The sequence below is a fragment of the Melanerpes formicivorus genome, unplaced genomic scaffold, assembly GCF_026170545.1.
Source record: "Melanerpes formicivorus ecotype bairdi unplaced genomic scaffold, bMelFor1.0.p_v2 SCAF_79, whole genome shotgun sequence".
Lineage (NCBI taxonomy): Eukaryota > Metazoa > Chordata > Aves > Piciformes > Picidae > Melanerpes > Melanerpes formicivorus.
Window position 1 is genome coordinate 1,456,875 of NW_027142431.1, and position 13,844 is coordinate 1,470,718.

Below are 13,844 nucleotides of genomic sequence, written 5' to 3' on the forward strand. Positions count from 1 at the left end.
AAAGCAAGGGTGGATTTTCGTCGTCGTTGTTGGAAACAGAAAGCACGTTTAATGGTACAGTAATAGCTGTAGGTATCGTCCAGTAAAGGTGTAGGGTAGAAAAAAAAATGTTCTGGATATTAATTCACCTCAGATTAACTTTAGAGTTGTAAATACTTGCATTATAGTGAGGTAGACAGTGAAGGAAAAAAAAAACCCAACCAACAAAAAAACAACCAAACAAAAAACAACCAAACCCCAACCAAACCCCAACCTAACAAACCCAAACATAACAAACCCCAACCAAACAAACCCCAACCTAACAAACCCCAAACAAACCCCAACCAAACCCCAACCTAACAAACCCCAACCAAACAAACCCCAACCAAACAAAACCAAACCAAACAAACCCCAACCTGACAAACCCCAACCTAACAAACCCCAAACAAACCCTTACCAAACAAACCCCTACCAAACAAACCCCAAACAAACCCCAATCTAACAAACCCCAAACCCCAACCTAACAAACCCCAACCTAACAAACCCCAAACCCCAACCAAACCCCAACAAACCCCAACCAAACCCCAAACCCCAACCTAACAAACCCCAACCTAACAAACCCCAAACAAACCCCAAACCCCAACCTAACAAACCCCAACCAAACCCCAACCAACCAAACCCCAACCAACCAAACCCCAACCTAACAAACCTCAACCAAACCCCAACCAAACCCCAACCTAAGAAACCCCAACCAAACAAATCCCAACCAAACCCCAACCAAACCCCAACCTAAGAAACCCCAACCAAACAAATCCCAACCAAACCCCAACCTAACAAACCCCAACCAAACAAATCCCAACCAAACCCCAACCAACCAAACCCAAAACAAACAAAACCAAAACAACAAAAAACCCCACACCTCCCCATCAAAAAATCAACCAAAAAAAAGCCACCCCCACACCCCCACACCAAAAAATCAACAAAATAAAACAAACAAAAAACCCCAACCCCACCCCAAACCTTCTTTTCTCCGTTATTAGCACACAACTTAAATCTTGGCGTTAAGATCTGAAGGCAACGACAGCGTTGAAGTGAAAAAGAGGAAAGGTTTGAGCAATGCTTAGGTCTGTACAACTCCAATAGAGACTTTCAAAAAATATTAGAAATTATAACATTTCGAGTGCATATAAATGTTTTGTACATTAAAAAAAAAACAACCAAAACCAAAACCAAAACCAAAACAACAACAACAACAAAAAAACCTTAATTCCAAGAAATGCAGGTTGTTCATCTCCATTTTTGCACTTTTCAGTCTGTTTAAATAAACAAATATTTACAGCTTTGATATGAACAACAGTGCATCCCAAGCAAAATGTGCATTTTAAATTATTGCTCCTGGGCAAGTCTTTTTATTAGCATTTTATATTATTATTCTCTTCTCTCCCTCTTTTTTTTTTCCTCCTTTTTTTTTTTCTTTATGTTTTTTCCTCCTTTATTTTCTTTTTTCCCTCCTTTTTCCCCTCCTTTTTTCTTTTTTCCCTCCTTTATTTTTTTCTTTTTTCCTTCCTTTTTTTTTCCTCCTTTTTCTTTTTTTTCCTCCTTTTTTTCCCTTTTTTTTCTCTCCTTTTTCTTTTTTTTCCTCCTTTTTTCCCTTTTTTTCTTTTTTCCCTCCTTTTTTTCCCCCTCCTTTCTTTCCCCCCCCCCTTTTTTTTCCCTCCTATTTTCTTTTTTATCCTTTTTTTTCCCCCTCCTTTTTTTTTCTTTTTTTTTCCTCCTTTTTTTTTTTCTCTTTTTCTTTTCTCTTTTTTTTTTTCCCATCAGTTTGTAGCTCTGCACAACCACATAAGCCAACCATTCTAGAAATCGGGGTGAGGAGGATGTGGGAGAGGGAAAGCCTTGGGACTATGAACATAATCGTTACACTGAAAAAAAACCCAAACAAAAACCAAGGGCGAGGCATGCTTCGAAGTGCACTTTCCTCAGGTGAAGCCACAGCTGAGACCGAAGGTGGGAAAGAAACAAGAATCTTACATGCAACGCCTTGGCTAGCACAACGTTCGCGTATAATACTGCTGCAGGTTGCGAGGGCTGCCGAGCTAGATTTACCTACAGACCTCGCCATGGCATCCTTGCACTCTTCCTGAAATCCCGAGGAGTTTCCTTTCCAATCTACCCAGGTTGTGCTTTCTGCAACACTTCGCTCTTCACAGTTTTCCATTGCTATCTTAAAATAAAACCTAGCTGGTAATTGCAATCTTCAGCAATTCTCCTTTTTTTCTTTTTTCTTTTCCTTTTCTCTTTCACTATTTTTCCTTTTCTTTTTTTTTTTTTCCTTCTATTTTTTTCCTCCTTTTTTTTTTCCTTTTTTTTTTTTTTTTTCTTTTTTCCTTTGGGAAGGTGGGGTGCGCCGTAAACTATTTCGGGCTGGTAATCTCGCAGGAATGTGAAAGAGGGCAGAAATGCAACAGCCCTCTTTAGAGCAACTTCCGACAGAGGGATCCGTTTGCTCCCTCTCCCCCACCCCGCACCGGACGGCCCCTTTTGTACTCGGTAAATTGCCCTCACCTTCGGAGGGCGGAGGACAGATCGCCAGGTAAACCCCGGCGCTGGCAGGGAAGACGGGAAGGGACCCGGCGGGGCCTCTGCCTGCTCGCCCTTCCCCGCCACGGAGCGTCACGGAGCGGAGGCGCCAAGGCCGCAGCCACACACCGCCCGCCGCCCCCCAGACAAGCGCCGGGCGGGCGCGGGGCCGCCCCGCTCGCCGCCGGCATCTCCGCCAGACGCAGCCCCGGCTGCCGCCGAGGGGCGTTCTGCCCGCTACCTGCAGCCGCAGGACTCCACCACCATGTCCTCGTACTGCTTGTACACCACGTTGTTGCCCGCGTCGATGTAGAGGATGCTGATTGGAGTCAATTTGGTGGGGACGCAGCAGCTGGGCGGCGTGGAGCCGGGGTCCATGGAGTTCATGAGGGTCTGGATGATGGCGTGGTTCGTGGGCTCCAGGTGGGAGCGCAGCGGAAAGTCGCAGACCCCTTCGCAGTGGTGGGCCTCGTACTCTAGCGGGGCGATAATCCAGTCGTCCCAGCCCAGCTCCTTGAAGTTGACGTGCAGCGGCTTCTTGCTGCAGCGCAGGCGGGACTTCTTGCCGTGCCGCTTGCCGTGCCGGCTGGCGAAGGCGGTGCGCCGCTGGCGCCGGGCCGGCGGGTGGCGGGCAGCGGGCGGCGGCGGCGCGCCCAGCTCTGCGCGCAGCTCCCCGAGCAGGCTCCGCCGCCGGGCGCGGGTGAAGACCACCAGCAGCGCCCGCTCCTGCGGCGGCCTCGCCCGGCGCCCGAAGCCCAGGCCCCGCAGGTCCAGCCAGCGCGGCGGCCCGCGGCCCGCCGAGGCGCGCAGCTCCAGGCACAGGCGCTTCCAGGGCCGTGGCTCCCGCAGGCTCTGCCGCACGTCGAAGACCTCCCAGCCGGCGGTGGGGGCCGCCCGCAGGTCCAGGGCGCGGGAGTCCAGCGGCTGCTGCGAGAGGCAGGAGAAGAGTTGCATGTGCAGCGGGACGACAGGCGGCGGGTGGCCGCGGGGGGCCCGGCGGAACAGCCGCAGCTCGGCCCCCACCAGCTCCTCCGTCTCCGAGAGGGTCGAGACATCGAACACGTACTGCTGCCGCCTCAGGGGAGCGGGCGGGAGATCGTCTGCCAGATAAAAAAAATAATCACGGTCAGTCTCACACAAGGGGATCTGCCGAGAGGCCCCCGGGGAGGGGAAGGGCGGGCAGGGCCGCTCCTGCCCCCGCCTCACCCCCGCCCCCAGCTGGGGCCGTCCCCGGGCTGGGACCAGGGGCTCCATCGGGAGCGGGTACTGAGCTGGGACCGGGAGAGGGCGGGGAGAAGGCATAGCCCAAAACTACCGCTGGGAAGAGGAAAGGGAAAGGGGGAAAGGAGAGAAAGGCAAAAGGAAAATTAAATGGGAAAGGGAAAGGGAAAGGGAAAGGGAAAGGGAAAGGGAAAGGGAGGAAGAAAGAAGGAAAATGTACAGAAGAACGCACAGGAGACAGGAGACTTCTCTTCCGCACCAGGGGCAAGCCCCACGCCGCTCTCTTCTGCCCATGAACACTGCCTTCAGCGTGGGACTGGCAGCGTTCGTGTGCTCATGTACTTTATGCACACATACGGACATCTACACGTACATGTTCTCCTCCAGGAGAAAAACCTGGACTTCTTTTTTGACACATCGGTGTACGAAGTGCAGCACAGAAAGCAAACCAGATTCCCCTGAGCTGCTTTCCAATAAAATGTTTACAACCCAGCAAATATAAAAATTCCCAAAGCCCCAGGGTTTCCCCAGAAGCTAGTAAAGCCTGTGCGGATTTGAACAGTAAAAATGTCACTGGAGCCTCTGTTCAGCAGCCCCTCGCCGCTTTTCCCTCGCCCGCTCCAGGGATGGAAGACTAAAGGAATATACATCCCCTGTTATTTATTGATATCAAAGGTCATCGGCGTGTTTCACCACTTCGGCTCTACCTGAGGGGGAACCTCCTGACGGGCAGGAAGGACAAGGGGATGATTTATGCAACCCAAAACCTTCAGATGCCACCACGGCAATACAGAAATCAGTGCAGACTGACATGCAATTAAGAAGCGCCGATAAGCATACCCGAAAGTCGCCCAGTGCTGTGGCGTGTTCCCCCAGATGCGAGGAGGGACATGACGGGTGGACAAAGTAGTCCACCCTGGGGCACAGAAGTCCACTCTGGGACCGGGGAGCCCTCGGCGGAGCTGGCGGACAGCCGAGCGCATCCCTCCTGCTCCGCGGGGAGCCGTGCAACTGGGTGCCCGCTGGGGACACCTGCCCCGCTCCTGGGCAAGGGGCTGCGCATCCCGCTCGGAAGCGCCCAGGGAGAGTCGTCAGAAAATCACAGAGTGAAAAACGTCGTCACAGTCTCAGGTGATAACAGCTGCACTATCGATCCGCTGAAAAGAAAATTTGAAATCCAGAGGGAGTTGCCTGCAGGCACTGGGCAGTCTCGACATCGCTGCAAGGACTGGGCAGGATTTGGCTTGTGGGTTTGGGGTGTTTTTCCTTGTGGCTGGGGGCTGAGGTGTGCCTGGTTGGCCGGAGGAGGGTCTGGCAGCTAGGGGAGAGCACCGGGGACATGCAAGGGGGGCCCGGGCGAGACTTAGACCTTCTGTGAAGGGGTTGTGCATCCCTCGGACAAGAACGCGCGAGTCCCCTTGCTCGTCTTTGGCTTTCCAAGCGCCCAGCAGCCGTCAGGTGCCCTTGAGTCCGGCAGGTCACAGACGGCTCTCCTGGCCCCGCCGAGCTGCCTCCCACCTTATTTCAACGGCTCCAGCGACTGCTGCGGAAACCAGATCAGCGCCTGCCCCTGCCCTCGGTTTTGGTGTGTGGGCAGAGCCAGGCCTGGACACAGCTCCGCTCTCTGCCTGGGAAAGTGGGGGTGGGGGTGTCTTGTTTGGTTTCAAGGGCAGATGCTGGACCTGTTTGGTACTCCGTGGCGCAAAGGGGCGGAGGTGGGGAGAGCGCTCCCTCCAGCCCCCCTGTCTCTTCGGAGCAAACACCACCTCTCCTCCTCCCCGTCCTACTCCGGGACAGTGTCTTCGTTTAGGGGACCCTCGCATCCCGGTAGCACTGCCCCGTTTTCGGGGAAAAAGAGGACAGCCCTTTCCTGAGGGATGGGGAGACACAGAGGTGACAAGCAGGCGGCTGCGGCACGGGGAATCTGTCCCTTCGGGGTGACATTCACGGGTGTGTTAGACGGGAGCTGCTGATTTTCCCGCGGGTCCTCGCTGCTGAAAGCAGACCCCCTGCCATGCTGCGGGGGGAGCCAGGTCCGGTCCTGCGGGTGTCAGAGGCTTGCTCAGGGAGCGCGCTTTAGGCGCACGCAGCAGCACCCTTTGAAGCTTCAGCTTGACCGAGGTTGAACGCGTTGCACGGTGGCTCCGGCTGGCTCGGTGGCATGGCAGGCTGGAGACACGGACGAATGGCAGAGAAACGTGCTTCCGGGCAAAGGGGGCTGCGAGCCGGGTTTAAGCAGCACCGACTGCGCTGGAGAACTCCCGCTGCTTCACGCAGCTGCCGGCTCCTGCTCCTCTCCCCGAAAGGGGCAGGGCTGCTGCTTGTTTCGAATAAGCAGCTCTGAATCCGATCAGATAAACGCTTTTTATTCACGCTTGTAACCTAATAATTCCAGATGAATACATAATCCTAAACCAGTACTGGCTCGCTCCCAGCGCAGTCCGGAGGGTGGGAAAAGCAGCGGAGGGCGGGGAGGTTAAACGGTACCGCCGGAACCGCCACAAACCGGGGAGAGAGGGGTCTGGTTTGGGGACCTTTTGTTCCAGCAAAGCTGCTGCCTTCCCAGCGCACAAAGAGCGGCAGAAACGAAGGCGTGGGGACACCCTGGCTGCCCCTCTGCCTCCGTGTGAGGAGCACACGGGGGTTGGGTCTTGTCCTTTTCAGTTTTCCTTTAAAAGCGAAGAAAGGCTAGGGTCAGCTGCGGGGGATTCTAACGGCTAGCTTTAGATTTGCCTTTTTGTCAGGCCAGCTGAGGCTGTCATTCCCCTTATTCCCGGTACCGAAATAGTTGGAGAGAGCAGCCAAGTCATCCCACATCCACAATGGATGTGGATGGGAAAATCCACGCTACAGGAAATGCACCAGAGAGGTGTGTCTGCATTTGTAACTTGAACTTAGGTGAATGTTAGTTACGCAGTGAGTATTAGTTTTATTTCGACTTCCCGTTTTATTCGTTTGGGGTTGTTTTGTTGGGGTTTTCTTTCGGGCGAAGCTAAAATACTGGGAGCGGGAAGGAGGATGAGGGCAAAAAACAGTAGATCTATCTTTAATTTAAGCCTATGTCAGCGGTAAGGGGGCGAGAGGTGTGCTCTTCCCAAAGCGCCGGCATAGCCGCCGTGCCCGGTGCTCCTGCGTGACAGGCTAAGTTGGGCCGGGCCCCCGGCCTCCGCCTCCCGGCTTCTCTCCGCTTTGAGGTGGCGGAGGCTTTATCACCTTCGAGGTTAAATGAGTAGCTAGATTGGGATACTTCCTTTAACTCCCTCCCCTCTCTCGCCTCCCGGGTTCGCTTTCTCGCCCGGCAGCCTGGGGTGCCTCTGAGGCGAGCCGGGGGTTAACGAAGGCTACACAGAGTTTCCCTTTTCATGGCAGATCAGGTACTGGGCTCCCGGCCAATTCATCAGGGCTCAGATCTTAACTTTACATCACTGCAAATTATACCCAAACCACATTCAAGAAAAAATTTCCCATTCCCGAATTCTCTTTCAAGCCGTATTTAAACTCGCAAACCAAAAGCACATTTGCAGTTTAAAGACCCTTTGCAGGCGCTCGCTCAGCAATAATCTGGAAATTAAAACATACAAACCCCCCCTCCCCCCCGCTAATCGCGAGGGGCTGCCCACAGGTTGTCTGCAGAGTCGCAAGGCTGACAGGTATTTTTTTTTCGGAGCATAACCCGAGCTGTGGAAACAAGGAGCTGACTCCATGTGTGGCATTTCTCCGGGTTTCAATCCCGCGTCTCCCAGCGCCTGCCTCGCCGTGGTTTTTTATTACACCAGCTGATGAGTTTTAAATGTTTCGTTCGCTTCACTGTCCACTAACCGAGAAAGACCACACCTTCCTCCGACGAATTCTCAATCCAGCCAGAACCCCAGCGAGATCATAGAGGACTGTTTCGGGGTTGCTTTTCGGTTGTTGGTTGGTTTGAGGGGTTTGTTAGTTGTTTCCTTCCCACCCATAACCCCCGGAGCAAGAATTCACCTGGCTGCGATAGACCTTTGATCACTACCTTGCCGTAACTGCTCCGGGAATGCTGCCTGCCCTCACCCCGTTCCCCAGCTCGCCGCTGCCGCCGGCCGCTTGCCGCCTTCTGCCGCTGTCTCTCAGGTTCCCACGAGCGCCGCTCGGCCTTCGAGACCACCACCACACCCGTGGGACATCCCGCGGGGCTCCGGGCCCCTCATCCATCAGCACTGCCGCAGGAGATGCGCCGAGGCGGAGAGGGGCTTTCGGAGGTGGGGGTGGTTTCTACCTGCTGTAACAGCCATTATCCAGTTCCCCTTCCCTTTCCCCGTTTGCGGCAGTTTCGCTACCCGAAATACTTAGGTCGAGGAGAAAGCTGTTCTTCCAAAATTACTCTTTTTGAGAAAATGGGAATTAATATCCCCAGCGCTCGGAAATAAAACGCGGAGCGAGGGGACGCTTTGAAGGATATTTCTGAGCGGTATGTGTGGGAGCGTCGGGGTGTAGCAACGCAACATACAGATCTGGCCACAACTAGCAAGGACTGTAATGTCCCCTTTCGCTCGTAAACCAGACCAGGCACAGCAGGACTCCCAGCCTCGGTTCCAGCCTACCCCAAACTCGCAGGGAAAGTAGCATTTCTCCCATCAGCTGCTTTTATTCTGCAAGACTACGAAGCGAGGAGGAAGAGTAGGATGGCGAAACACTCCGCCGCCGTGACCACCGCCGGGCTAGTCCCGGGCTGCGCTGAGTTGTTTCTCCGCGGCCCGCTCGACCCCCGGGTTGGGGCCAGCCTAGGTTGTGGCATGGTATCGCCCTGCGAGCGGCAGGAATTGAACAGCTCCCGGACGCAACGCTCCGTCCTACGGTCCTCAAACCCACCCTTCCCACTTCCTCCTCACCCCTCCCCACCCCCCCAAAACCAACAAATAAAAATAAGAATTAACCGCGGCCGCTTAGCGAGGCCCACGAGGGGGCTTCTGGATTTAAAAACTGAAAATGAAAATTCAGGATCGGGTCCGAAATGAGCCACCAGAATGGCTTATTAGTCTCTAACTGCTCCTTCCCGTTAGCTGAGGGGATCCGCGGACGCGCACCGCCCCGCCGAGCAGCCGCGGGGCCGCTCTCTCCGACCACCCTCCCTCTGCGCAGACCCCCGCGCCTTCGCTAAAGAAAACAAAACTAAATAAGTAAGAATCCCCTCCCCCGTTTTTCAACGGTGAGAAACACGCGGCCGCGGGCCCTGAGGGGCCGCACCGCTGCTCGCTCCGCCCGCTCCCCAGCCCCTCTCCGCTCCCTCCCGCAGCCCCCGCAGCGCGGGGTTGGGGGTGAGCAACAAACCCCCGCATGTCCCGCAGGCACGGGCAGAACGGAGGCAGAGCTTGCTCCCCGGCCGCCGCCGCCGCCCCCCGTACAGTCGGTTCCGCGGGCGCGGAGGCCCCTCCGCCGTGCCGGGCCGTACCGGGCCGTACCGGGCCGTGCCGCTCCGTTCCTTCCCCGGGCGCACGGCAGGGATGAGGAGCGGCTGCTCGCTGCCGCACTCCGGCCGTCTGGTCTGCATTAGTGCTTTTATAAGGGGCTCAAACAAATCGAATACAAGGTCACCAAATAATTAACAGTTGTGAATTCCCTCCTTGCCCATTAAAATACTTCCCTGCTTATATTTAATTTTCCCTCTGCCAACGACAACACTGCCTGGGCAAAGGCGCTGCGCGGATTACACTATATCGCAGCTTTCGGTCCACCCAGAAACCCGCTGTTTTGCATAAACATGTTGCGCTAGATGAACTTCAAGTGGGATTTACGCTCTTTTCTTCTGCCACATGCACAGCCAGGCCATTTCCAGTTTCTGCGCACGGGATCCTCACCCTCTCACGACCCTTATGGCAAAGAGCAAAATAACCACGGTGGGACCCCTGCCCATCCGAATCAGCTGCCTCTCAAGTGGAACACGAAACTGCACAAAGGAAACGAGGAGGGGAAAAGGAGACGGTCTCGACTCATTTCGGTTTCCCCATCCCTTAGGCGCGTAGCTCAACATTCCGTAAGCGAGAGCCCGGCCACGGCACGGCGGCTGCCGGCAGCCCTGTGGATACAGAAGGGAAAGGCGAAGCGAGGCCACAGCAGCGTGTCCCTGTAGCATTCCCTTCCCACGGCAGAATCCTTTAAAAATCGGGCACCCTCGCACCCCAGCTATATATATGTATTTTTTTTTTCCAGTTTGTTCCGAGCCATGACACGTTTCTTGCTAGTTTGGGTTTCCTTGTTTATAGCTCCCTTCTCCTGCTCCCTCCCGCTCCCTCTCCCTCTCTCCCTCTCCCTCTCTCTCTCTCTCTTTTTTTTTTTTTTTCTTTTTCTTTTTTTCCCTCCCCCTGCCTGGTGGAGTCCTTGCAGCTCCTAATTGTCCTGCCTTACTGTGGAGCTCCAATGCTGGGGGTCCTGAGGCCAGCGAGAGCACCATCTGCGTTTTAATGAGTTACTTCATGTGCCAACAGTAATTTTCCTACATTCAGCTAAGTCCTGTCTGATCTTGCGACCGTAACAAGGGGGAGAGAGTGGGGGGCGGGAGGGGGTGGAGAAGGGGAAATCGCAAACCTTTTCCTCCTTTCTGCGCTCCTTTTTTCTACTGATGGGGGTCGGGAGGGGCGAGAGGGAGAATAAAAATATGTATATACATATAATGCAGTACTGTAGCTTCGAGCTAGCCTGGAAAAGATCTTATTAGCTTCAAGAGGGAAGGAAAGAAACAAGAGGCGAAGAGAAGAGATTGGTGGTGATCGCGCCGAAGCGCTCTGCCCCAGTCAGCTGCGGAGGGTGGCGGAGCGGGCTGGCTGCGGGGCTGCGGAGGGCGGCCAGGGGCTGCTGCGGCCAGGAGCTGCTGCGGCCAGGAGCTGGCAGCAGAGCTACCTTTCCTGCGAGACGCTTTCACGGACACGCAGGACAGCAGCCCATGCCATACAGGAAGGGTAGTTCTTGGCAGGAGTAAAAGCTGCTTCGCGCTCCTCCCTGGGCTGCTGTCTCCTCGAAATACGCCGATGAAGGATGCCGTGTGGGCAGGAGGGGCGGCCACCGTTGTCTTCCGCGGAGATGCCGCTTAGGTAAAGAGCAGCCCTTCTAATTGGGTCAATTTTGGGCTGCTATATTGTCTGCAAATGAATTGACAGAAACTCCCCACCACCCTCCCCTTCCCCGCTTTCCCTGAGCAAATACTGTTCATCATCAGCACAACTCCAACTCGCCAATTAACTGGGCTAGGAGCCCACGGGGAGGTGGGCAGTAAAATAGCTACCACTTCAGAGGAACGGAAGCTCTCTTGAAGTTTTTTTGGTGATGTGCCATTGGCTGGTCAGCTTCATTATGGGAGACTAGACAATATTTGATATGTTATGACATGAACACTCAATTAGATCACTGAGTTGAAATACTCCAATCAGTGGCTTGATGCTAAGCAACCCTCAGAAGGTCCAGCAGAAGGTCACAGCCTGTGACACATCAAATCAAAATCAATGGGGAAAAGTGATGCTTTTCCTTAATCAAACCAGGACTTCTGTTAGCAAATCACTTCCCCAGGAGGAGAATCTCCCATGCAGCGAGATGAGCTAAATTTGTTGAATTAACTGTCTGTCTTCTGGTTATCATGAATAAGATTATCTTGAGCGCGGCTCTGTTTCCCCGCGGCTTGCACAATTCGCACCCCGTTTCCTCTCCGGCGGGGGAAGCGGCCAGCTCGTTTCTGAAGACTGAACTTTCGAAACCGTATTTCTAGAAAGCGAGTCCTCTCTCTCCCTACCCCCCCCCCCCCCCCCCCCGTGCTTTTAACAACGACGAAGAAAAATATCCCCCTTAAAGCGAAGGCGGAAAGTAAAACACTCCGTCCCCTCTGTCCTCGGAAACGACCGGGTTCTTCTTGCCCGGGGGTGCACCCACCGAAGACGCTTCCACCCTCCCGAGGCCAGAGGGGCGCGACGGGTACCGAGGCGGGAGAGGAAGAGCCATGCCGAGCCGAGCTCCTTCCGCGGGGGAGGACCCACTGAGACGGGGGTCGACCCCCTGAGACGGGGGTCGTCACGACAGGGAAAGGGGCTGAGCCATGGGTTCCCCGGGGGAGGAGAGGCTGCCGACTCGGGGCGTGGGGGGCGAGGGGGAGGCGGCGGAGGTGGTTGATTTGGGTTCGATTTGGTTTGGGAAGGCAGAGACTCCTGTGAGTCTGAGCGGTTTTCCCAGCGCTCGAACGGCTGGGACGCGGGGGGGTCCGGAGTGCTTCCCCAGCTCCCGGAACGCTGCTGCCAACCACTGGCAGGTACACGAGCAGGGTCCCCGGGGGGCGCGGACGGAGGGGAAGGTCTTCAAACAGGGATGGGGAGGGAGAAGAGGAGGAAAGAATGCACAACCTTCATTATGAACCTGTTAATTAGTCTGTCCTTAACGACTCACAAGACAGGGTAATAAAAAATAAAACCAAAAAGGGTGTTTTGAGGGAACGGAAATTTTCCTCTGTGTCTCCGAGAAACCTCCACAAGCTGTCCCGGCTGCGAGAGATAGAACAAACGAGAGAAAAGCAATGCAGGCTCTCGGCCGGGACTGCAGGTCGTGGAGAGGTGCTGGGAGCCCCGCGGCACCGGTGCTGCCCGAGGAGAGGGGGGCAAGGCCTGCCATCCAGTTGCCTCCGAACCCCGGTTCCCGCCCGTCCTCTCCCTCCTCCTCACTCCCACCACGGGGCAGCCGAGGGCCCGGGGAAGCGGCTCCTGCTGCCGACCCGCCCTGGGACGGGTGAGGACGAGCCCCGCACGCTCTAGGCTTAAAGGACTCGGGTTGCGTCCCCGAAACAGACGGCGGGTCCCAGCCGCTCCCCCATGAACCCCGGGGCCAGGAGTCACCTAGGCTTCGAGCCTCCTCCCAGCCACAGCGCTTCCGAACGGGGCTGGTGCTCTTCCAGGTAACCCAGATAAAGCACCCACCGAGAGCAGCTGCAGGCAGCAAATGTTTGCCCTCGGTCAGTTTGAACTTTCTATTTGCCTTGGAGCCGCCGCGATAAGGGCGATCCTTTCTCCTGCTGACGGAAACAAACCAAAGAGAGGTTTGCGTTTGGGTGGGTTTTTTTCTGTTGTTGTTTAAGGTTGCGTTTACATCCAAAGTGCTCCTGAGGCGTGTTTCCCACCACCCCATGACGGTTCGGGGGCGAACACGCGTGTTTCCCGCAGGCAGCCGCAGTCCGGGCGTAGCGCCGCGGGACGCTTCGCTCTCGGATAAAACAACGCGATCCTCAATTTACCTAGAGATCCACTTTGCTGCAATACCGAACACTGAAAGACCACCGGTGACCGGCGCAGCCTGTCCCCATCTCCCAGCGCCAGGCTCCGGGGAACGGCAGCCGCTGGAAGGGGCGCCCGCAGACCCGGAGGCTAGTGAGGGGCGCGGGTGGGGTATAACTTACCTCGTCCCCTGTCTACAAAGCTAGTGATGGTGTTGGCGGATTTGGACGACTGAAAAAAGCTGGCGTTGATGCCCAGTTTCTCCGCGATAGAGTAAGTCCTGAACAGAGACAGCATGTACTCGTGGGGTTCCGCTCGTGGGAGCGCCCGGCCCACGGCGTGTCCCTCTTGCCGCGAGCGGTTCTCCCGTGGGGACCGCGGCAGCCTGCGGCCCCGTCCGCCCTTGGAGGAGGCGGCGGGTAGGGAAGCCGGGAGGCAGCAAGGTAAATCCCAGAGGAGGCTGGCAAGCAAGGCGGCGGAGAGCAGGGCCCGGCGTGCATTCATAGCGAGAGGCGGCCGTGAGGAGGGAGAGGAGGGCGGCCCGACGTGCGGCTCCGGCGGCCCACGGAGCGGCGCGGGGACTGCGCGGCGGCGTGGCGCGGAGCGGGGACTGCACCCGGGCGGGCTCGGCCCGGAGTAGCCCGCCCCGCCCCGTGGGTACCGCCCCGCCGCGGACCGCCCCGTGGGGGCACCCAGCCCGCCCCCGCGGGGCGGTCCCGCCGTCGGGTGCTCGGGGGACCCTTGGCTCCCTCCTCGCTGTCGACGCCACGCGGGACGTGGACACGATGGCCAGAGAGAGACGCTGTAGGTCTTTCTGGCAGCCTTTGGGTACCACTTCCCACCAAGCCACCT

At 56.1% G+C, this 13,844-nt stretch overlaps 1 protein-coding gene across 1 annotated transcript; it reads right to left on the bottom strand.

Annotated features, from left to right (window-relative positions):
• Positions 1-1,759: 1,759 nt before the first annotated feature.
• GDF6 (growth differentiation factor 6) lies at positions 1,760-13,543 on the bottom strand. Its single transcript, XM_068164327.1, has 2 exons — positions 13,175-13,543; positions 1,760-3,659 (listed from the first exon to the last, which is right to left on the bottom strand). The coding sequence occupies exons 1-2, from the start codon at positions 13,494-13,496 to the stop codon at positions 2,797-2,799; spliced, it is 1,185 nt and encodes a 394-aa protein (XP_068020428.1). The 5' UTR covers positions 13,497-13,543; the 3' UTR covers positions 1,760-2,796.
• Between the last annotated feature and the right edge of the window lie 301 nt (positions 13,544-13,844).

Bases quoted from the DNA above. Each gene is read 5' to 3' on its own strand.
- GDF6 (XM_068164327.1), bottom strand. From the start codon at position 13,496: ATGAATGCACGCCGGGCCCTGCTCTCCGCCGCCTTGCTTGCCAGCCTC. The intron at 3,660-13,174 runs GTAAGTTATACC...TTTATCTGGCAG, and splicing joins CTTTGTAGACAGGGGACGAG to ACGATCTCCCGCCCGCTCCC.